This window comes from Vidua chalybeata, chromosome 4 (assembly GCF_026979565.1).
Source record: "Vidua chalybeata isolate OUT-0048 chromosome 4, bVidCha1 merged haplotype, whole genome shotgun sequence".
Lineage (NCBI taxonomy): Eukaryota > Metazoa > Chordata > Aves > Passeriformes > Viduidae > Vidua > Vidua chalybeata.
The window spans coordinates 63,429,692-63,454,609 of record NC_071533.1 but is presented as its reverse complement, the minus strand read 5'-3'; the positions used below and the strand labels follow the sequence as shown (position 1 = coordinate 63,454,609).

The 24,918-nt window shown below is 40.1% G+C and overlaps 1 protein-coding gene across 1 annotated transcript in view; it reads left to right on the top strand.

Moving 5' to 3' along the window:
• Positions 1-24,918, top strand: part of HGFAC (HGF activator) — a 40,523-nt gene that overhangs the window by 725 nt on the left and 14,880 nt on the right. The window contains exons 2-7 of the mRNA XM_053940636.1: positions 968-1,022; positions 2,850-2,946; positions 8,018-8,091; positions 12,473-12,595; positions 13,243-13,374; positions 14,739-14,849. Of these exons, the coding sequence (XP_053796611.1) occupies positions 968-1,022; positions 2,850-2,946; positions 8,018-8,091; positions 12,473-12,595; positions 13,243-13,374; positions 14,739-14,849 (592 nt within the window). The remainder of the gene's footprint in view (positions 1-967; positions 1,023-2,849; positions 2,947-8,017; positions 8,092-12,472; positions 12,596-13,242; positions 13,375-14,738; positions 14,850-24,918) is intronic.

The window sequence follows — 24,918 nt, the reverse complement described above, 5'->3', positions numbered from 1 at the left end:
ATAGGCTGGTATCTACCATGGAATAACAGGGTAATTTGTTCACTGCTGCCTTATGGTCAGCATTGTGGCCTTAGGATCAGCCTTATTTCTCTAGCTGGGTTAAAACTAGCTCAGGTATACTTGGATGGAGTTACAATCCTAACTACCCCAGCGAATTACAAAAGTATGCCCTCAGATATTACATGAGGGAGCAGAGAGGAATGCTCATGTTCAAGGTAAAGATCCTGGCTGGAGCTCTTGCTTGGTAGTGGCAGAGTCTGCGCAGAGTGCAAAAACTCTTCTTTCCTCTCTTCTTCAAGCTTTCTCCCTATATCTTAGCAACAGCTTTTTATTAACCCTCACTTTTTATGCTCCCTGTCCAGTTCTATGTTCATGATGTGTGCTTCTTTGACTGCTTTTTGTGACTTTTTTTTTTGTTATAGTTCAATTGCCAGCACCTTTGGTGGCAGCAGCACTTTATGTGTATTATTCTCTTTTTATTATTTCCCATGGCTTAAAATCAGCTCAGCCTAGTGCTCTTTGCTTGCTGATTGGCAACCCAAATACAGTTAGAAGTTCCTTTTGTAGCTAATGCCCTGGGGGGATACAGTTAAATAGCAGGAAAAGGCAAATGTTGGGATATTATTTGTAACTGTGAACCGGCCCTAGAATGCATGTATTCTTCCTGCTGAGAGAAATAGGAGATGTGTCCCTTGGCAATAGAAAGATAAAATGGAGCAGAGCTTTGGCCTTTGTTGTGTTGTGCTGGGTTTTCCTGGTTTAGCTGGCACTTTCAAGAGTTAACGTGTATCTACCCTCTTTCACCAGACTGTGCCCCACCAAAAATCAAAAGCAAATAATAAGATTTTCTCAGAAGCATTGGGAGAAACACAAGTTCAGGGCACCCTGGAAAGTAAGTTTTTACCAGTAGTATGGTTCCCAGAGTGAATTTGTGTCTCCAATCCACATTCTCTTTTTCTCTTTGTAGCACTACAAATCTGGGGCAGGAAGAAGCTCAAGGCATGGGTTCACTCGCCCACAAGGTACCAAGTCAAATGCAATAGGTTTCATGACAGTAAGAATGGTCTGTCTGTCTGTATCCGTGCTGTGCAAGCTGGTAGGAAGCCTGTCTTTGTTTCAACATGAATAAGGATTATAGGATGGTTATGCCAATATTAATTTCTGTTTAAAGGGGAATTTGAGATTAGCTCAGGAATCTCAGGTAATTTTCCTTCAGGTGCAGATTAATGGGAAGGTGCTGATGGGATTTTAGTTGTCTGAGCTGGCATGGCTTTATATTATTTCACAAGGTGGTGTGGCTGAAGATGTGCAACAACCTTTAATCAGAGCTGCAGCTGCCCTGTAACTTTCAAGCATATTAACTCTTTGTATGTACAGGTTCAGTTTCTACCCTGGCCCTTGATCTCTCTGTGGGAGAAGGGTTTGAGTTGCATGCAGCTTTCTGGGTTGCATTTGTTATAGTGACACCTCAATGATCAGATATCCTGGCTCTGGGAGAGCGCTGCAGTTTTCATTTTTAAAGCTTTTATTGTCCTGTGCTTTTGTTATTGAAGATTACATGCGTTGAGCCTTTGGGCTTTTATAGGTTATAACAATCTTCAGTGGCCTTTGGGATGCAATATATCTTCTGAATGGGGATGTATTTTCACAACTCTCCTGCCTGCTTGTACTGGGAGGTATCAGACAGAGAAAGTTGCTATCAGAACATTTGCTTAATTTGTTCAGAGAATGAAAACTGGGATTGACAAGGGGATGGCAGAGGCTATTTCATATTGCTAGAGAAGGAGGCAGTTAGGGCAGATGGAGTGACCATAATTCCAACTGGTTGAGAAGGGGTTGGACCACAGGGATAAGTTGTTTTTTCTATAATGCCAATAACTGACCTCAGCAGCTCTTTGAGATGTCTGAGCTCATGGGAGTTAACAGATATTGTAAGAGTGTGCAGGAGCCCCAGCCATCATGGGAGGGGTAAGCTCAGGACAAGGAGCAGTCATACATTGTCTCTGAGAAGTGGAAATGTGCTGTGCTGCCAGTTTGGTTGAATGCCCCATTTCTCTCTTACGGCAGTGGTTGGCTTCCCATTCAGACTTTGGGATTTCAAAACAGATTTCTTTTAGTTTAATGGTTAAATAAGCTCTGACAGTTTTTCATTGTCTTTTTTGTCTTCAGCCTCTCTCATTATTAAGACTAATTTTGAAGGATTTTTTTCTGATAGACTCCCACTAGCCTTCCTTATACTCCCACCACCCTTCCTTAGATTGCCATCACTGATGTGGCAAATATAAAACTTGCCCTTTTTAGACACTGGTCTCATCAGTTTCTCCCCACTTGTAAGTAATCTGCTTATCCCAAAGGGAAGGTGGTATGATCAAAATTCTCTCTCTACCCCCAACCTTTAAAACCTTCTTCCTCCTGACTGTTTCTATTTCAGTTTGTACTGTCTGGTTCCTTAATTATTTTAAACAGATATTACAATGTGATATAAAGCCTGAAAGGATACAACTTCAGAAATTATTTTAATATGCAATTACAATACTACATAATTAGAAATTATAATTGCAATTAATGAATATAATTGGCATTTGCTGTACCAGAAATGGCAGTATATTTTGAACTGAAATGATCTGAGATCTTTGTTCCACTGCAGAGTCCATTAATCTTTGTTGATTCAGTCATTATGTAAGATTTTAAGCTTCTTCTTATGCACTAGACATTGCAGAGACACAGAGTCCAGAGTACAGCTGAAAAACTTGCAGATATCTATCTTCATAATTTCATATAATAGTATATAATATAATTTGTGGGTTGGTTTTCAGATGCATTATGAGTTTTTTATATTTGTATTTCAGTGTTTACAGAGGATGGACATTTATGCAAATTTCCTTTCCGGTTTGGTGGAAGGTTTTATCACACATGTTTATCAAATTCATTTTCCAGAAAGAAATGGTGAGTTGACATTGCTCATAAATGAAAACAGCATTCAAATGAAATGTCATCCTTTTGGTGCTTTAATCTTGCTTTTGGAGTAATTAACATGAGCTGGATGTTGTGCCCAAGGTGCAGTTCTGCTGCTGATAGCTGTGGCCCTCGGGTCAGGACATGCTCAGGGGAGAGGGAGCCCTGGCACTGGGTTTCCACAGCCACAGGAGGCTCAGGAACTGCAGAAATGTTTCCTTGCTGCCCTGCCTATTGGAACTGCAATTTACATGAGGGACAAGAGCTTGTACAGAAAATGCAGGACTGGTAGAACAACCTGGAAGAGACCCTCTCCTGAGGGAGAAAGGAGAGACACAGACACCTGCAAGAGAGGATGCTTGGTTAAGGGACTGTTGATTTGTGCAGGCTGCACTTGTACTGCTGTTTGTACTTGTACATCTGATTTTTGAGGAAAGATGTTTTCTCCCCACCCCCACGTCTCTAATTTCTATCCAGATTGGCACCAGAACCCCTTTGGACAGTGCAGTACTAAGAAGTGAGATATTACTCCTGTTTGTTGGTTAATGATTTATTCCCATGTTTAAGGTCAGATCTCCTTCTTTTGGGCAAAGGTTACTCTTTTACTTTTGTAGAAGCTGTTAGAAGTATTCATGATCCATTTTTGGGGTAGGAGCAGTCAGGTGGGAACCCTACTGAATTAAAGCACTGAATAAAAAGGATAAACTTTGCAGACAAACTCATAAGAACATATATTGACTGAAATCAAAGGCAAGAAAGCAGAGAATATGTAGATACCAGTAATGTGAAAATTATGCCCAGATGAACCAAACACTTGCCTGAAAGGCAAACACTTGCCTGTTTTCAGGGTGGAGATAGTATTTTAGAGTTTATTTTACTTGCCCAGGAAGGACAGAAGTCTCATTTTTTATACTGGTCTGTCTAATTTTTCATGATCTGTTGGTGTCTTTCTGATGACACATCTGTTTCAAGTGTAAGTGCTGGTGTAATGTAAACAACACAAAACAAACCTGCTTACATAAACAGACACCGAGCTTCAGGCTAGGAAACCACTTCAGAATTTCCCCAATATCCACTGATACAACCCAGCTAATAAAAGCCTCCAAGAAACAAGAATTTGAGACTATCTTGACTCAAGAAAGGGAACTGCAATAATTTACCAGTTTGAATCCTGTCTTTGATGAACTGTAGCCACAAAGAGTTTGACCTTAGTACCCACTTAATTTCATGTAATGCTTAAGAGGGATCCTGTTAATACATGACACTGTGTATTTGTTTTTAGCCAGTTAGGCCACAGAAATGGAAAAACCTGTCAATGGATGGCATCCAAGGTTAGAGCACACTTTAGAGCTGACCTTGAACAACTTGCTCTTATGCTTCTGAGTCTTTAAAAGCCATTTACAAGCAGGGAGACAAGGAAGAGGCCAGCTGGAGTTATTTGGATTTGACAGATCATTTCACCCTATGGGTGACCTTCTGACCAGTGTTTGCTCATCACTCATAAGCTAAAAGCAACTTAATGTGTGACTTCAGGCACACAGATGCCAGGAAAAGGCCCTGAATAGCAGTTGGAAAACCTGCTCTGTGCACTTTTTGTGTGACTTGGCACTAACCCAGGCTGGACTTGCACTGAATAACTGATCCCAGGGGACCTGGTAGGCTCCAGGTTAGGGCAGGGCTTGTGCTCTTCCTGCTCCTGCCTCCTGCAAGCTGCTAGTAAGGGATGATGGGAGCCTGGGTCCAAACTGCTTCTTCAGGGATGAATTCCAGGAAACCCAGCCAGGAGAGCACTGACTTATGCATTTAAATTCATGTCCTCAGACCTCAAGTCATACTTTGGGTCAGGACTACAGGCAGGACTTTACAGTGCAGGCTAAACCCTACTCAAATTTGCTTTAGATTTATGTTTTCTCATACTACAAATGACACAGATACTGTGTTTCAGCATAAATCTGCTCCTGACCACAGAAAGCACTCCCTACTTTGTTTGAGAGCAACAAACAAGCTGTATCTTTATAAATATTTATTGAAAATACAGGAAAGAAGACAAAATAATTGCACTATTTAAATAACAGACTTCCTTTAACAGCATCCTATATTGCTTTTTCCCTTAATTATAATCAGTTTTCACAGATAAATTTCCATTTAGTGGTCTATTACTAAGTCTTACATATCTTGCTAAAGACATAGTGTAAATTTTCCTTTTGTGCTGAGGAGAAAAAAAAATAGCTGTAATTGCTTCTAAATTTCATTGGTACCTCCAGAAAGACAAAGCAGTGTAGGGACAGACAGAATGGGGGTGCAGTGAACCCTCGTGAGAACAAAAGGGGAGGGTGGTCTGAACTGGACCTGCTGGCTGCAGGGAAGCTGCCAGCACCCTGTCCCTGTGTCCCAGCATGGGAGGGGTTCCTCAGATTCTGCTCTAGGGGAATGGCAGGAGCAGACCTTGCTCGAGATTTTGGCTATAAGTTGGAAGGTGTTGACTCATGCCCTGCAAGAAGCCTTATCCTGTGCTTCAGTTCTGGATGGGCAGGGCCCCTGTGCAAGGGTGAGTTTGGGTCTGTGTAGGAAGGACATGATCTTATCATCTTCCTTGGAAACAAGAAGATAACTTCTGATACATTGGCCCCAGACTGAAAACAGTGCAGAGGTCAGCTTTTTGGCAAGCTGGATTACAGGATGGGGAGTTTATGACTGTCCTGGAAAGGAGAAGTACCTGTGGGCTGAGCTGGGAGATGTCAAGCATCAGGTTCTGAATTTTCCTGGAGCAGGTAGTGGTTGGTGTGGTGTTGTCAGGCAAAGTCTGTCAAGCCATGTCTCATGGTCAGGACAACACCTAGAAAAGTCTCGGGCAACCTCCAAGTCTCAAACATAGTGACAACACCAGTTGTGATGGCAAAGCTCTTTCCTTACACCCGTCTGCCTCAGGCCTGGGGCTTTGCTTGCTCTCCAAACATCCCATGGTTAGGGCTCCCTATGCTCCTAGAGGGAAAGCCAGCCTACTTTCCATTGATCCTGCAAGTTAAGTCTCATCTTTGTTCATTCCCATGCTGTTTACCATGTATGGATTTAAAATGTTATTTAAATCAATCCCTCATAGTGGACTTTGCTGATATAATTAGTTCAGTATCTCTGTCCTTATGTTTTCACTTTCATGTTAGCAATTTAATATGACAAGCTGATGTAAAGATATTTGCTATCCCATAAATTTTGAGTGTGGGTGCATTTGCAAATAGCATAAAGAAATAATAAGGCCACTGGGTTGGTTTGGCTGCTGGAGGTAACATTCCAGAAGAATGCTATGAAATGTCACCATTTCATTTTTGGTAAGCCTCTAATCAGACAAAACATTTTTGAAAGAAAAGGAGGGAGACAAGTGAAATAGCTTTGAGGATGAGATTCTCACAGAGACTGAGATCTGTGGTGAAAAATAGAAAAGAATCATATTACTGTGCAAGAAGCTTGGCTCCCAAGAGGCAGCTTGGCATCACAAGGGAGGACCAACCTCATTGTAGGCTCTGCAAGGTGATAGGGAAGGACTGGCTGTGAAGAGCATCAAGTGGGAGGACCAGTGGTTTGTAGAGAGCTGGTACAAGAAGCCTCTGTCAGGGTCTCTGACAACAAAAGATCTTTTAAGATGAAAAATTTGAGAACTTGGCTGCTGCTGAACAGTGACACAAGCAGTGTTGAGGACACTTTTAACTCATTGCTCATCTTCATTCTTGTGCATACTAGACCACCCTTTAAAGAAAGCACAATCCACTCCCCACAGAAGGATCTTTGAGGAATTTCCATCAGCTCCCAGTAGTTGCATCAGCCTTAATTCCTGTGAGAGAACAGCCTCTTTAAGTATGTGCCATGTTAATTTGCACCAGACTACCAAGCACCTCTTTTAGTGTACCTTATATAATTGAAGTCACCAAAATTAATATATGTGGCCTATTCAGATGCTCCATAGGAATTATGCATTTTAAATACCACATCTAATTAAATTTTAAATATCAGCATCTAATTAAGAAGGAAAATAGGACAGTTAAAATGTAGACATGTGCTACAATAAAATTTCAATCTAACTTGTGACATCTTAGGGTGACAAATTTGATCACACAACTGCTCAAGGAATGATAAAACCATGCATAATGGAAATAGATTATCAGGCACATTAAATAAACTCCAGTGTCTTCTAATGTCATGTAGCTGATATCTATTATTCTGCATTATAACTGGCTAGGGAGGATGTTTTGGTGGATGGTGCACTGGGACAGGACATGGACCTCCAAGGTACAGCCTCAGTTCAGTCACGTGCTCCCTGTGTGTCCTCAGGGAAGCCTCCAAATCTACTCCTGCAGAAGAGGAATAGCAGCTCCGTGCTGCTTGGAGTGCTCTGAGCCTGAGACAGCAGACTGAGATAACAGACCACCAGTGAGGGTGTGCAGGACTCAGTCCCCTGCTCTCAAAAAAGGAAAGGTCTTATCTGTGCTTTGGAAATCACCACCATGTCAGTTATTTCCTCATTTCATCTTGCAAGTTCCAAAATAAGACTGCTTTAAAGGAACTGAGTCTGAAAAGGGTGAAATGTGCTTGTCACTGAAAGTCAGGGAAAAGTCCCTTTGTGGACAGTCTCCTGCCTCCACAGATTATTACAGTAACTGTCAGGCATTAAAAATGGGCTGGGTCCTGTTTTGCTTGTTTTGTAATAAGTAGAGAAGACATAATTTATTTGCTTTAGTTTTGTTTTTTTGTTTCTGTCTTTCATGTTCTAATCCCAGAAATAGGAAGAATGTTGTGTTTTTCTGAAGGATTCATTGAAAATCCCAGGTCCTGCATTTACATCTTATTTTTAATATGTTTTTAATATGAGACAAGTGGAGCAGAGCAACTTTAACAAAAGAAAGCTTATTTTTTCCTCTGCTCTTAAGAGAATTTGAATGCAACTGATGCTAATTAGAAAAAAAACCAAGCATGAATTTCCAGGTCACTAGAGTGTGAAAGCCCTGAGGTTTCAGTGCAGACATCCAGGTTGTTTAAAGATGCACTAAGCTGCACTTTTGATTCTTTTCAGGTGTTCAACAACACAGAACTTTGACCGGGACAGGAGCTGGGGACACTGTGCTTTGCTGCACAGAGACCACTCAGGTAAGGCAAGCCATTGCTGAGTTGCTCCAGGTACCTGGCTCCTACTTTGCCACCTGCAGGAAGGAGGGACAGTGCCTTCAGTTCAGCTTCTATTTGTGTATTTATTTTGAAGCAAGCCTTCACATCAGCTGTTTCTATAATCTCTGTGACGCTGCACAGCCATAGCATTATGAATATCATACAGTCTTTAATTCACTCTCTGTTGACTAACTTGAAGCCATGGAGAGAAATTATGGAAATCTAAACTCCGGCTGGAGCCAAACACAAAGGTGATCATCTTCTCCTCCCTCATGGCTTGGATGTGCCTTTTGGCTTTCCCTTAATTTACACAGCTGCATTTTCTGTCTGTCTGACCAGTTAATTTTTTTAGAAGGCACAGAAACGTTTGACACCCTGTATAACACACAGCCATCACTTCCAGCTTTCCTTTCTTGAGATCTCATGGGAAAGAGCAGATCTCCAACCCAGACTTCCTTGAGCTTTGTGTTGTGTCAGAGAAGACAAGAGGCCAGACATGTTCATTGCAGGAGTCCTGAGGGATAATGAAAGGATTACTCGGCTGAACAGCTCTGTGGGTTTATGTGGTCACCACACTCCTGTGCTACAATTACCTCATTGCGAAAGTCTGTCTAAAAGGGGAAGTCAAGGTCTGTGGCAAAGTCAGCTTTATGTATAAAAGTCACTCTAATTGACACATTGGGTGAAAGTTCACCTGGGAATATGCATTCCTGTCCTCAGCATTCCCTCAGTGACTGGCCTTTGCTTATCTCTCTATCCCTGGCTCCATGAGCTGGATGCTGGGGAATCCCATTTTATAAATAATATATATACATATATATATATATATATATATGTATGTGTGTGTGTGTGTGTGTGTTTGTGTGTGTAACTTCTCATTTCATACAGCCACAGACCAGCTTGAAAAATCAGGTGTTGCACTGGTCGAACTTGATGCCCCTGAGCTTTTTCTGGACCTGTGTCTAATTCTGTTCATGTTCCTCTTTTTACCGTCTCACTATTTTCAAATGAGACACATTTAGTCTGCAGGATATGACCAATAGCCTTAGATATTCACTTCCCACTTTGAAATGAAGGGCTTTTTCCACCAACCCCTTTCAGGGAGTTCTCCACAGTGTCAGGAGTCTTATTGCCAAGCTGATTGCAATCTAGCAGAGCACTTGAAAAGCCAAATTAGCTGAATCACGCTGACAGTTTAAAATTAAGCAGTGCACAGCATCACCTTTTTTAACATAACTACTTTAAATTATTTTCCAGCCTGGCTTTAAAACAGATTAACAGTAGATCAGAGGCCAGTGACCTAGCCCCAAAACAAGCAGCAATGTATACAACTTTGTAATGCAAGTGTGCCAGACATGAACATAGACTTTACGGGCAGTTCGTGCTTACAAGAGTCAGGTTATGAGGGCTGCACTTAGTTATTCATCAGTGGCTTCCCAGAGCTTAAAATAAAATAAAAAATGAGTTATATATGTAAGAAAGGAAAGAGAAAAAACAATGAGGTAGCTGGAGGAGATCACTGCTGGCTGTTGCAAAATAAAAGATAGCCCCTTTATTTCTGAAAGCATTTAGAATTTGAAAAAAAATAAACACAAGGTTTTTGGCTGTTATTTTATTTATAAACATAAGTCTACTTAGGGTTTGGTTTTTTTTTTTTTTTTTTTTTTTTTTTTTTTTTTTTTTTTTTTAAGCAAGCACATTTTTGGATTTGGGAAATGTTTAACAGATCATTAACCAGAGCTTAAAGTGAACAGGCCTATGATGAGGTTGAAAGGAAAAACAGCATAATGGATGAAGGGAATTTGAAGCAAAAGAAGGAAAGTTTGCCTGCTGTGGAAGAACTAAGCAGTCAAACTGAACAATGCTGACCTTTAAAGTGTGTAAAATAATACTCTTTTTTTTTAAAATCATCTGAAGTATTAAATCTTTAGGTGTTTTTTCTTGATAAACAAGAAAAAATGGAATTTCAGGGAGAGAGTATCCTTTGGCCATAAGAGGTTGGTGAGCAGTGTATCCATTGGCTTGGAGAAAAATATTCTTTAGAGCAAAGGTTGAAGCACAAACTCTCTCCAGACCAAGAATACCACATGTATGTGACAAGTCAGCTTCAAAACATTGGAGGTGCTTAAAAATCAATGTTAAGCAACCACTGGAAGCTTTGATCCAGAAAAATACATCTGTCAAATTCAAGGGAAGTTTAACCAAGAAGCCTTTAGCTCTAGGGTGAAGTGAAGCTTGGGTAGGAAGTTTCTGCTGGAGGGAGCTGTTACTACCCACATACACATGGGCCAGCTGGGCTGTGTATGCATAGCTCACATATATGTACAAATATCCATAAATGTGAAATGCCCTTACAGGTGGGACTTCCAGATTTTGGGCACTCTGATAGGACTGCTTCTCTGAATGTCTGGAAATTTTGGACAAGTGGCCAAAACCCCAGGGAGACCCAAACATGAGGGGAAAAATTGCCAGACAGTATTTTTAAGATCCCTCTGGACTGATATGGAAAGAAGTAGTAGAGTGGTGTGGGCTGTGCAGGCAAGAGGAAGAGGCATCATCCCAGGAGGAGCTCTGAGGAAGGTGGGTGGCAGAAACAGAAAGTTTTTGTTGGGAAATATGGGCAGAAAGGTGAGACAAGGCTACTGCTCAATCAGCAGAGATTCAGAGAGGCGAAGCTGCAGTCAAGATGAGAGCTAGCAAACATGGAGTGTTTTACCTGTGAGGGTGCTTCAGCCAGTGCTGAGAAAATGTGGACTTAGCGCTCCCCAGTTAATGGACAGTTAATAGTGGGCAGGATTCCCCACTGGGAACTGAGATATGTCCATCTGCTTATGAACAGAAGTTGTTCCTGGACTCCAGGGAAGATGTGGAACAACACAGAACATGCCTGGAAGGTCAGACTGGAGCGGTGGGTGGGATGTAGTGAGGGACAGATTGAGAAAGAAATGAATGAGTGGAAGTACTTTTTTGCAGATTTAACAAGGGTACAAAAAAAATCTTGAGCATTTGTTACAGCAGAAGATGGCTTGGAGATCAGGTCATGGTTTGGATGTAGTGGGAATAGGAAATACAGGATTTTCCTTTGAGGAAACATTACGGCACTAGAAGTTTCATAACTATCGACAGCAGGAAGAGTAGGAATGTTACTGACTTCACTTGCTTTCCCTTGATGTTATCCTGGATTGAAACTACCAGTGAATACACCCAGGCCTACTATCTGATAGGAATTACATCACTCTCCTCTGAAGTAAATATTTTGATCCCTGCAGGGGAACCTCAGATTTACATTCTGTAGCAAACTTCAGGATGCACCCTTTGTGCTTCACCTCAGCCCTGTTCATGCGTGCCTGTGCCTCCGCATGTTGCATCTCTTGCTCAGGACACACTGTCTAGCTGAAGAAGCCCCTGGATTGAGTAACTCTGGAGATGGTGTAGCAGAGTTTGATTAGCATTCAAAAGGAAGATTTGAATGCAGACAAGCTGTTGGGCCGACTCTGGAGCAGGTGTAAACATGCTCTTGGTTAACTGCAGGGGAGATACATCCCTTGGCACTGCCTGAAATCAGAAACACTGCCTGACCAGCAAGACTCTTATTACTTTTACATTGCACATTGCCAAGTAAAACTTTTATTGCAGGAATTGTCCTGGCACCTACCTCCTCTCCCACCACATTTCCCCATCATTCAGAAAATTCCCCAGTAAATGGAGATATGCTAGACTGGTCCAGTTTTCATCTTTCCTGGTGTGATTTACTTGGATGTGTAAACGGGGCTACAAGCATCATAAAGTCACCCCGGCTCAATGTGCTTTGTGGTTTGCTTTATAATTTTCGCTTGGTTCCAGTTGTCCATTACTTTTAGACATAATCCAAAATCCCACAGCAAATGCTTCTGTCGAGGGTTGTCCTTTGTGCGGTTTGAAAGAGATGCGCGATCCCGGTGGTGGATGTCGCAATGCGAAGGCTGCAGGGCAGAGGCCGGGCAGCGGCAGCGCCGCAGCCTTCCTCCCTCCCCAGTGTAAAGGCACAGCTCCATCTTGTGGGCACCTGTCCCATCTTCTTCCTCACCACAGTGCCAGCTCTGGGGACTTCAGGTGTGCCTGGACCTACCCCCTTCAGACAGATCAGTCTTGGGGGGTGAAGGTTCAGCTCAGTGATCTACCACATGGTTTTTAAAAGCTGGATAAATACGTTTCCAGCTGTTTTACAGCTGGAAACAAGCCCACTGTCAATTAGTTGGACAAACTTTGTTTTATGTCAGTAGATGGTATTAAACCCACTGAGCATTGAACCAAAACGGTTCATGGAGCCAAAAGGACAGAGCATGACTTGCACCATACTTATTAACAACAACTTCTTATGTAGCCTCTCTAGATCACTGTGCAGACAACCCCTGCCAAAATGGAGGGACCTGTTCTCTCACTCACAGCCACAGGATGTACCACTGTACCTGTCCTGAGGAATTCACAGGCGAGGACTGTCAGCTGAGTAAGTATCTTCTACCACGAGTGTTACAACATGAAATATTAATAGTAAGTAGAGCTCATTAATGTTTCCTTAATGAAAAGGTAGTGCTGTTGTGATGGGAGAGACCACTGCAGCATGAATGTTTGTGTAGGTGGATTTCCAAATAGTTGTGACAGACAATCCATTCCTGACAGGACAACTGAAAATAGCTTGACTGTGCAATTAGAAATCCAAGTATGCTCTGAGCATGGGAAACACAAAAAGGCTCCTCCCCTTCCTTTGCTGTTTTTAAGATTTAAATATCCCTTACATGTTTGGAAATTACTAATATCTGGTAGAAAATGCACAGAGAAATGAAAAAGCAGCACGATTTCAGGTGATTCCTTATCCCTTATGCACACGCACATACTGGCTACAGTGATGCTGTCCTGCTCGCAGGGCTTTAGGGAGAAAGCCACCTGTGTCCTGAAGTTCCTGGAGCTGCTGCTCTACTGGCTCAGTGCCTCCACACTATGGAGGCTGGCTAGCTTGAGAAGAACTGTCAACAAATATGGATCTACTCAACAGGAAAAAAGGGAAGAGCAGGGAATGATAATAGAGATTATGGTGTCATTTTTTGTAAGAAATAACATCTGAAAGCTTGTGCTGTTTGTAAAACTTCATTTCAGAGAAATGTTTTGACAACAGTCTCTACGAATTCTTTGATGTGGGTGCAAGCTGGTCAAGAGTCCAACAAGGAGCAGTGGAGCAGTGCTCGTGTGTGAACGGCCAGATGGAGTGTGAGCGTGTGGAACACAAAAGTAAGGCACTATTTTGTACCACATAGGTCTGCATAGAGCACGAGTAAAGGACAGTGAACTTATCAAAGCCTGAGTGGTGTTGCACACCCTAATGCTGCCCTTGCAGCTCATGTACCCTCTCTAAACGACAATATTTTAGCTTTCCTTTCCAAGAGTGAGCCGTTATACTGACCCAGGAAATCCCTTCAGTGTGTCCATCCTTATTTGAGGAAGCAACTATCTGCATTATGATGCATTTTAGGGACACACCTCAATGTTTTCTTCGAGAGGGATGAAACCCTGATCTGCAGCATGTAAGAATAAGAATATACAACAGGTTATATAGTAGAAGTGGTAAAGTTTTTTCTCCAAAACTATAACCTGCCTGAGAGGTACACCCTGCAAAGCAACAATCACTTCATATTGCTGTTTTGCCTCTGTGTTTCTTCCCAAGTCCATCCCACTCTTGAACTACCAGCATGTAAATTTTACCTGCCTCCAAGATCCCATAAGGCCTGCATTGGCTTCAGAGTCCCCATGATTTTTGGCCCATTCCTGGCACGGGTGATGCTTACATTATGAAGCCTCCTCTTTTTACAAGGGGTTGCCAGGAACCCAACACCCTGGCCAGCCAGCACAGGATATGCACTTTGGGTTGTCACCCATCTGAAGAAGCCAGCACAGCACCTTTCATTTGGAGGAGAGATGCTGGGAAGCAAACCACATGCCTCACCTATGTATGTGCTCTGATACAGCTATTCTGTTATTCAGTCTGGCTAACTTTTACCCTGCCCAGATTCACAAGTAAGTCACAGTGCAAATAAGTTTCATAAAAGTCCTTTGAAATATGTAGGTGCTTTTATTCCCACCTAAAACCTAAAGAAACTAAAGTATGGAGAGTCAGTGGCTTTCTAGGACATTGAGAGTCCATGTGAGAGTTGGGAAATTTGATAGGACTTAATACTTCCCAATCACAGATCTTAAATATTTAACTGAGCTCCCTACTAGATATGTTATTATAAATTCTAATAGAGCTCAGAGGCAAGTCTGGAATTGGCAGAACCTTCCATAGAGAAAGAAATGTTAATACCATCTCCACTAGTAATAATAATCACCACCCATTTTACCTACTGTTCATTGATATCTTTCAATAGCTGATATTATCCAATAGCAGTGAAAACAATGAAACAGACCCTAGTGGGCAGAAATCAGTTGAGTTGCCTTTTCTTTAATTTATCACAAGTGTAGGTCTGACATAAACAAAAAAGAAAAACTTCTCCCAAATGCATATGCACAGAGGAGATGCACTAGAGTAAGTTAAAATGGACTGATTCTCTTGAATGATTTGTACCTTTGGCTTGATCATTGCTTGTGTTTTCTTGTAGGTTGTGTTCATGATCCTTGCATGAACGGTGGAGAGTGCAAGATGGTTGCCTCCACTGGGAAAATAGTATGTGACTGCAAAGAAAATTATGCTGGGAAGTATTGCAATATTGGTAAGTATAAAAACCAACAGGCAGACAAGAATTAGGGGTTTTCATCTGGGTGTAGGGCTGGTGGGTTTGGCTCTGTTCTATTCTGCATTTGAGGACATTTCTTGTACCAACTGAAGAGTCACACAGAGCAAGGGTTTAATGTATTTCTCCAGTGTAAAACATAACACACACTTCACCACTGAGACTCTAGTTCTAAATATTTTTTCATGCCCTTTGTAGAAAATCAAACAGAAATTTTAATCCAATTACACATGCCTATAAAATAAGTGCATGCTTCCATTTTGCAGAATCAGTTACAGAGTTGTACTCTAGAGCTACTGCCTCCCTACAGATCCATACATCCCCTTATAAAGCAGGGATTTATGTCTGACAAAATCTAGCAGCTATTCTTTGGTAGCACTAAATGACTGTAGGACAAAGAAAATGCTCTCCCTTTGGGTTACTGTACACTTTAAGTTAATAGCACATTTAGCCCAGTACAGGTTATACAAAATCCCTTCCTTTCTCTGGTGGGTCAGGGCAAAGAAATCTGCTTTTTGGTATCTATGTGTTAGTCCTCTTTTCCATTTTAGATGGCACATAGTTTTGATACAACTTTCCTCCAGAAGACTTAACATTTATCCCTGCAGGTCTTGCTTGCCTGCTATATCTGCAAGTTATGCCAGTGGCTACTTTTTAAATAAATGCACTTTTAGGCATAAATTTTAATAGACCTTCAGCCACACCATCCTGTGACCCCATCAATTCACTGGCTGTGTCTTTCTCAGTGCATAAATCCCATGGCTCATCAAAACAGAGGACATGACTCCCAGTAGCTCTGGTGGGCACTTTCTTAATCCAAATGGGTGGTGGGGTAAAAAAACCTGTAAATGAACACTGCAATTTATATCTGGCATTCTTTTTGCTACTCTGATAGTTAAAAAATAGTATAGTCAACTATTCTATCTGGGGAAAAAAAAATCCATTTGGGAGGCCAGCAGTACAGCTGGCAAATAGCAGGAGTGAATGGGTAAATTGGACAGTGTATGAGCTGGTCCTGAACGTTCACTCACCAGGTACCTGATGAATCATGCAGAATGACTCTCTTAAGTCCTTCATGAGGAGCATGTTTTATCTCAGTTATTTTGTCCTTTAGTTACCCTGGGGAGATTGTCCCAGGCTTTGGGAATGCTGCTGCAGGGATCTGGGTGAGGGGCTGCATAGCACCTGTGTGACCCCTGCTTGGGGCAGGGCTGCACTCTGCTCATTTTGACATTAAGCTGCTTTTCCAATTTCTGTTTTATTATCAGCTTCCCCTGCCCAAAGTGGCAATGATGCACAGAGACATCCGCGCAGCAGGGCCTGGATCATAAATATCAGGAAGGCAGTGTTACAGCTGTCATACTGGTTTCTGACTAGCTTAGAACAAGAAATAAGCAGGTGCTCTTTGATTACTTGAAAATAATAAAGCAAACATTTGGTTTGCTAAACAAGTGGCTTTGGATGCTCACAATCCATCTGCGTTCAGCTGCCTAACACCCCTACAGAATGGGAACTGAAAGATTGAGTTTGTATGTCAGGGCCTTGCAAAGAGTCTTAAAAAAGAAAAAAACTCTTTGTCAAGATTTAGTCATTCTAAATTAATGCAAATAAACGAGTCTTCAGGTCTATAGACCTGGTACTATCACCACAGTAGGGCAATGGCATTCTGTTGAAAGTGCTAGAGGTTTGTATTCTCTGAGCACTCAGAAATGATTTTTTAATATTTGTTGGATTCATTTTTTCTTTGACCCTTCAATTTGATCCAGTGAACAGAAATTGCTTTTTTTCTTTGTTTCCTCTTTACTGTCTTGTATAGTTTCCCCTGTCTAACAGGATGTACCTGTGAGGTTACCCTTTAGTCAGAATAGCTGGTGGCTATAATGCTTGATTCAGAGAAAGTGTTACAGTATTTCCTCTCCAAAGTACTTTATTCTGAGTTATCAGTTAAAGAGGCAACCTTAAAGCCAAGTGTGATGCAAAAAATATTCTTATATTTCCTTTTTTTTTTTTTAAGCAGAAATCAATTGACGTAATAAACAGGAAGTCTCCCAGACTGTTATTGAGCTGTAATGTGTTTGAGGTATCCTCTGCCCTTGACTTACACAAAGATTAACCAGCCTTCATATGTGTCTAATGGAAATTTAGCAAATTTATCTTAACATTATACTCAACAAATATTAATAAATGAAGTACCATCCTTCATCCATCAGATCACAAGCCTAAGTACTGGTGTGCCCCAGGCATTGGTACAGTAGACTGAGGAGCAAAACCAGCTGGTTTTGAAAGTACTGAGAAACAATTCTCTTGGTTGAGGACTTAGCAGATGCTTGGACCATCACATCTGTCCGACCTTTACCTGTTTTCCATGAATTTGTCTAAACTCTTTAGTACTCCTTTATGCTTTTCCCTTTCACAGCATTCCATGTCAAGAAGTTCCAGAATATAAATAGATGTGATGAAAAGAAGTATTTTCTATTGTTAACAAAAAACCTACTGCCTGGTAATTTTATTCTTCCCCTTTGAACAGTGAGTAACAGAATAATAATAACTTTTGTGATTTTAAAGATACCTATTTATCTGTCCATTACTTTTTGGACTACAGTGTCCTTGTCAGTACTCAAAACTCATCTTTGATCTTAAAATGCTTTTCAAACAATCATTATATATGTATGTGTGTGTATATATGTGTATGTGTATATATATTTCTAGGTCATTATCATAAATGACCATATAGTTACTGGAAAATTATGACCTGACTTAAAAAAAAGAGAGGTAATAAAAGTAACTGAGGAGATATCCATAACAAAGGAGATTGATATACAAAAGACAGTTTTTAATATAGATTTCTATTCTTTGTGGTAATACATTATTTTCTTCTTAAAGAATACACTTTCAGTACTAAAGAAAGAACTGCCATTTTAAAAAGTGTTCTGAGACAGTTTATATGCATAGGATTTCAGTGAAGTTTAATTTTGAAGGAAATTAGATGCATCACCAACAAATCTCTCTCCAAAGAGATGCTGTTTAAAATTGTTCAAGGATCCATGTTTAATTAATTTCAATTCATAATAATTGCCCTTAAATATGCACCTATTTTCAGAAATAAGGATTTTGTGCTTAAAGAGTAGCTGCATTCTCTTTGGAAACAGCTCTTGCTGGGACAGCTCTGAATCCAGGCTCTAGGTGAAGATTCAGAATCAATTGTCCAATCATGAGTAGCAATGGTTGTCTCACTGAACACAGAAAGTTTTCAAAAGGGCCCAAATCCAACCACTTTAGCAGTGGTAAATGTGGGCAAGAAGTGAAACCTGAAAAAGATGTAAGTGGAATATTTTATCTCTAGCCCAGGTTGGCATTGGGAATGGAGAGGGAATTTATTTGGTAGATAATTAGCTTCAGAAATATTTAGCTTCACTGGAGGTGATAACTGATGACAAACAGACAGTAAAGATATGTAATTGTAAAATTATTTTGACATTTTATGTTTCTTTGAACAGAAAGGAGCCATGGTGGAGATGTTGGATGAACACAAAGGGATACACAGCTAAAGACAAAGGAGGAGTTATCTGGCCAGAAGACAGATAATTCATTATAATATGCATTTATTGAGAAGTTAAATGAAGTTAAAGGGTAAAGGAAGAAGATGTAGAATTTTTTTTCAGGGAGTTAGTGCCTTTAGGTTTCTGTGGTTGAAACCCCATCATTGCATTCACACTTTTTTACTTTAGTTGAACGGAATGTGAATTTTGTCAGATTTCAATGTAAAAGCACTTCTTTTTTCTTACCACAGTTTTGTTACTGTTGGTTGGATGTCAGCTGTTAGTAAATTTGAGGTACTTATCTGTATTTTAAATTTATTCTTGATTTATTCTTATTTATTCTTTATTTATATTCTGATATGTTAGTGGGGTGTATTTATTCTGTTACTTAGTCACCAAGTCTTTTCCTGAAGCATTTGCTCACTGTGGTTGTGGGTTGCACTAGGTTTGAGCATATTGGGAGCGCTGCACAGAGGATTGTATGTTCTGAGTTTTCTTTGGATTAAGGCTTAGGTAGTCATAATAGTTTTGATAATATTTTGGTCATGATGAAATGTGAAGTTGGTGAAGGTATTTTTGAAAACTCTGCTTTGTAGTGTTTGGGGTTACCTCATTAGGCTATAGCTAATGGAATTAGAGGGGTACCATATCTTTAAAGAAAGCATGAGTTGGAATGCTAATTGTGGAAGGCTTCTGGTTATGTAAGATGTGGTGTATGTCAGAAGCAGGTTGAGGATTTTCAGAAAAGGAAGATGATAGAATAGCTGAATATATAATGACATACGGGAAAAAAACCCTTCTTGGCCACATCTTTGGGGGTTAAACTGGAGGAGTTTGAGGTAATAGAATTAGCAAAAATGACAGCAAACCCACCTTTTTAGTGGTTATTTTACTGAAATAGTGTTGGCAGTTTTCTACTAAAAAAGCTACTTTAGTAAAGGAAAATCAGCTCTGGAGGTTGGAAGGAAAGTTTTAAATTTTTTTTTTTGAAGAAGAAGAAGACAGAAGATAATGAATTTTAACTTTCTGGTTTATATTTATCCTATACTAGAATGCTTTTGAATTAGTGTTTAATTTTTTATTTTCTAGAAATGCAAGGGGAAAGAGGGTGAAGTATAATAACAAGGACACTTGGCTGACAATGATAAATGGGCATTTAGCTGGTCAGTCAGTCCCCCATCGAACTTGGACAGGTTGGTCTGTAAGATTTGAAAAGGATTTCTAAGTGGGGCTGAGAAGATGCTTGTTGCCTGCATGTATGAAGCACTGGGCTTAGTAGTGAAAGTAGGTTGAAAATGAATAAAGTCATTATTTCTCCACAGTTGTGGAAAACAGCAGATAAAAAAGCAACATTATGTATTAATATGGCTTGGTGAGGTGATTACATTATTTGCAAGTTTTAGAGGTCACTGTGGAATTTGAATGAGGGGAAGGCATGGGTTAATAATGCAAGGATAATGAAGAGAAAGTCTAGAGCACCACTGCAGAAACAGTAATGGTGGGTTGGATTTTTATCAGATTTTGAACTATTAAAAGAAAATCCTACAATGCTGGAGTTACATGGATAAAAACTATGCCCAGTAGACTGTTGCCTTTAATGATCAGTGGTAGGAGGCACTGGAAGATGAAGAAATGGGTGAGCATGGCATTGTCCTCTAAGTCCCCACCTGTGATTCATTGCACTGAGACAGTGCCACTCTAGGGGATGGTGAACAGGAGACCAGAGACAGCTGTGGCTTTGCAAAACAATCAAGCCATGTCATTTATAGAGATGGCAGATGTAAGCAATGATAGACAGGCTCTTATCTCCCAGCCTTCTTTGTAATTTTAGGACCATAATAAAGCTTTTGGCAAATATAGAGAAAAACAGAAATGAAGAAGGAAGTACTGTTCGCATGGAGGCTATGGATTAGTAACTTATGTTTGGCACCTTGGCAAATGTGGGCTAGAGATGAGAGCTAATGAGCTGTGCTGGTAGCAGCATGGCACACAGCAAGGACTACCTTTGTAAGGATTGAGAGATAAGGCAGATACCAAAAAGAGGAAAAAATTTCTCTGGTCAGAAACAGGAGTAGGTTCAAGATCCACAGAGGACTTTATTTCTGCATAGATGTGCATTTTCCAGATACTGGTGGACACTAAACTTTCTGTGTTTTGCTCTGTATTCCTACAGTGTTGCCTTTTTAGATGACAAGTCTTTGTTGTAATCCTAGTATAAACTAATATGATTAATATTAGCAGATGCTAATACGAAGCCGCTACTTAGTCCTTAGTCTAGTGAGAGTGCCTGACTTGGCAGCAGTGTTACTGGGTGCTGGTTAATTGAAAGCAATTAGGGTGTTTTTAATCCTATTTTTGATTTATTTGAGACGTGACAGTGGTTCCAGTTCATTATCTTACAGAGGGGACATCTTCTCTTGAAGTGTGAGGGGACTGACATCCCTTAATCCACGCAATCTGCTGCCCTGTGTGATTGTCAGGAAGGTGGTTGAAGGGAAGATGTGGAAGATGTGATGCAGCTCATCCTTGGATTATTGTATTGTTTGTTTCTCCCATCTCCTGCTTTCTCCTCTCAGCCCACTCTGGCTGCTCTGGGGGCTCAAGAGATCCCCACCTCTCATTAGAGTCTCTCTACAGAGCAGCTGCTCCTCTGCTGACCATCATTAACTGCTACACAGTCTGCTCCTTTTCCTGCCCAGAGGGTTATTTTGGCTCATACTTTAAGCAAATCAGGACCTACAGGTATATTCAAAAGAATGAAAGCTTTCACTATGAATTAGGCACTCAGATATTCTTGAAAATCCTGTATGGCAGTCTGTGTAACTCTCAAAGTAATATAGTGCTGATATTGGCTTGTTGTTGCCAGAATTTCTTTCCCCTAGCTCTTGACAGCCTTTTTCCTAAATATATTGCTCCTATTAGCTTTATATACCTACCTATTGGATTGCATTTATGACTCTGTAAATCATAACTATTGTACTAGAATTGAAGATAATAAATAGAAAAATGAAATGGAAGAAGAGCCACTCCTTCCTCTTATCTAGGATATTACTTTTCTAAGCTATAAGAAAGTACTGGCAGAGTTTATAGATTTCTGGATTTAAACTTTTATATTAAAGAATTCGACTTACTCAGAAGGTAGCTTTGTACATTAGCTTTTATAAGAGATATAAATCTCTTCAGTTTTGCCTCAGATGATCTAAGCATTGGCAAGTATGAAGGTACAAAGACACTTATAGAAGAAACATATTAAAAAATAAGTCTAGTTTTAGTAAATGCAGTGTGCCATTCTTATGCCAGGATGCAACTTTAAGAGTTTTTGTGCATGTAAATCACTTTTTCCCTCCCCCCCAAGTCTTAAATCCATCCTTGTTTTACATGTTAATTTTCTGCTAGATTTACTGATTACAAAAAGATGCCAATTTTCCCACCTTTCTGCCTAGCTTTTAGCTCAGAGAGATTGGTTGTGTATAATCAGGCTGCAGATTTAGTGGGCATTCATTTCAGTGTTAGGTGCTATCAGTCCAGAGGTTTGAGTGCTATTCAACAAACTAGAAAGTGGCACAATTATTTGAATCAGTTATTTGTTATATGTATGTGCAATCTGCTGTTCATGACCCCAAACAGAAATATTGAAATATAGGTAAATATTATAACAGTATGATTGAATTATATTGAAATGTAGATACATAGGTCCCCTTATATTTCACTTGTGGTATGTGTTCACTAATTTTTAAACTCTGAAAGCCACAGTGGGTGCTGTTACTCCTCACATTCACAGACAGGCAGGAAAATGTGAAACAATTTGCTTCAAGCCAGGAACAGACCAGTCCTGGTTCTGCTGCCATACAATCCTTTACCTCATGTCATCAGACTTCACATTCTCAGCATTATGGAGTCTGCTCCTTAGATATTTACAGAGATTTTCAGTGGCATAGGGACACACTGGAAGATAAGTCAAATCCTCATTTGGAAGCAGTACTAGGTTCATATGGATGTCTTTCAAAGCTCTCTTCACGATGTATGTTTATTTAGCACAGAAATATTTGCCTTATTACTTTCAGAACACCTGGCAGGGTGTGTGTGTCTGTGTGTGCTCTGTTTCAGTGCATATTTTGGTGGAATTAGATGCCTGTAAGAGCAGACTCCATGAATACCAGAGACTCCTTTCTCTCACACGTTTACTGCCAGCCCCGAGTAGTGGCTGGCTGCCTGTGCAGCAGGGGAAGTGCAGCTGCCTGAAATCAAAGGCTTTTACACCTTTCATCTCTGAGGGCATCTCACAGCTACCCAGGAAGGGAGGTCAGGGAACTTCTGGCTGAATGAAGAAAAGACAAACCCTTCTGCAGGCAGCCCACGAGTCTGAACTCATGTAGAAAGGAAATTTGGCTTTTACCCTTGTAAAGGATGGCTTGAAGGGCAACATATCCTGTAATACTGAGGCCATGTAAGCAACAAATTAATGCAGAGGCATAAAACATCATTGTTCATTGCTGGTCATCTCGAGGAAACAGCATGAAGCTGAGTCAGGGGAGGTTTAGGTTGGATATGTCCTTTTCCTCTTCCCCCCTCTCTGTTCCTGCCATCAGCTTATATAGAGCAGTACAAAAAATTAATCTACCATTGTATTTCATAAAAGCATTACATGTTGGTCAGGGATAAATCAAAGAATTGGTGAATAAAAGGGTTACTTTAAAACATCCTGTCCCAGAATCAGAACCATTGGTGGAAAAACATATTTTTATAAATAGAATGAAACAACTTATGTGTATGTGGAAAAAAAGTACATTCCAAGCTCAAAAACATCAGCAAAATTGATGGTGAGGTGTTTTGGGGAAAAGAAAATGTGAAAGATTCATTGTTTTCTGCAGAGAGTTTCAAAGAAAGCTCCTAAATATGTTCAGGTATGTAACTACAGGACTTGGAACAAGATCTGGGGACAAAAAGTTTTGTGAAATGCTTTCAGAAAGTTAGCAATTAGAACTGGTTGGATAACTGCTATTTCAGGTTGCTGTTAATTTTAAGTTGCAAAATAGTTTTATTGGAAAAGGCAGAGATTTGCTGTGACTTGCTTATAAAATACAAAATCTTAACACATATGCAATGTTTTACATGAGCTATTGAAATACCTTGGATTGAAAAAATAAAGCACAACAAGATATTATTTATCATTTTAAATTTTAATAATATTTTTTCTGAAAAGAAGTGAACAGGGATGATAGTGGCATCGGACTGCAGAGTAAGTTGAATCTGCATTTGCATCAAAACTTTCATAATCTGAAAGTTTTGGCCGTTTCTACTCTTAGCAGTGATTAGTGGAAGTACAGGGAAGTGAATGAACAAGAAAACACATATTACATCCTCCATGACTTTCTTCCACATAAGAAAATAACTATGTTTCAGAGTTATGAGACATTATGGAATCTATATGGATTTGGGACTGAACAGTTCCCAGTCAGAGCAATCCATTAAGAACTGCTGAAAGCAGACCACCTACACACTGTTTCTGACAAAGAGGGAAAAAGAGAGTAACAAAGAGGGAAAAAGTGCTGTAACAGTTAAAAAAAAAAAGAGAATTAGAGGCAAGAGATCTATATGACTGCAATAATTGCAGAGACATTTTTTAAAACTGTTTTTTCTGAATTATAGGTGATAAAATGTATAAAGCATTGCAGATACTTCTCATAGCCTTAGTGGGTACCACGGTGCTGCTGCCAACCAGTCAGGTAAAGGTTTCTGGAGTGGAGCACAGACCAAAGGAAAGCTACTAATGAATGTTAATGTTTCACCTTAGAAGCCTTTCCACAGAATAGCAAATTAACTCAAGTTATGCCTGTTTCCAAAATACTCCTCATAAAACAAAAAAGAAACAAAAAACTTCTCGAGAGATATTACTGTTCCCCTCAACAAGTGCAAGATGTAATCTTAACTTCTCAGCTACTGAAGGAGAACGTGAGGGATGATATAGAAAGAGGCCAAATTCTTCCAGTTAAAATATGCTGGCAGCTTTAGCAATGACTGGCAGACCTGATGAAAGAGAGATATGTTGGATTTTAAGCCTGACAAGGATAAGCACAAATTGTAAACACCATCTGCAACACATCCAAACCACTGGTATTGCAGAATATAGCCCTGGGTCTGTACTGAAATACAATCCCTTGTTTCATTCTCATAAAAGTAGTCACTCTAAATTGTTTCTGAATGCAATAAATACAGTACAAGTAAACACAGCACCTGGCACTTCCCTGCATAAATGAAAAAACTTAGCATCCAGCATGATTAGGGTATTTTCATGACGCTGTTTCAGGCAAACAAAGCAGTGTAACTTGCAACTTGCTCAAAAAATAAATGGCAGGTTTGCCAAGACATGGTTAGTCTTGTTAAGAATATGAATGATAGGCAAGTTATTTTCTGTGAGGTCCTAGATTATGGTTTTTAAAATATGAGTTTGATTTAATGTTACTTTTATAGTCATTGAATAAAGGGAATTTGATTCAGGTTTCAGGTGG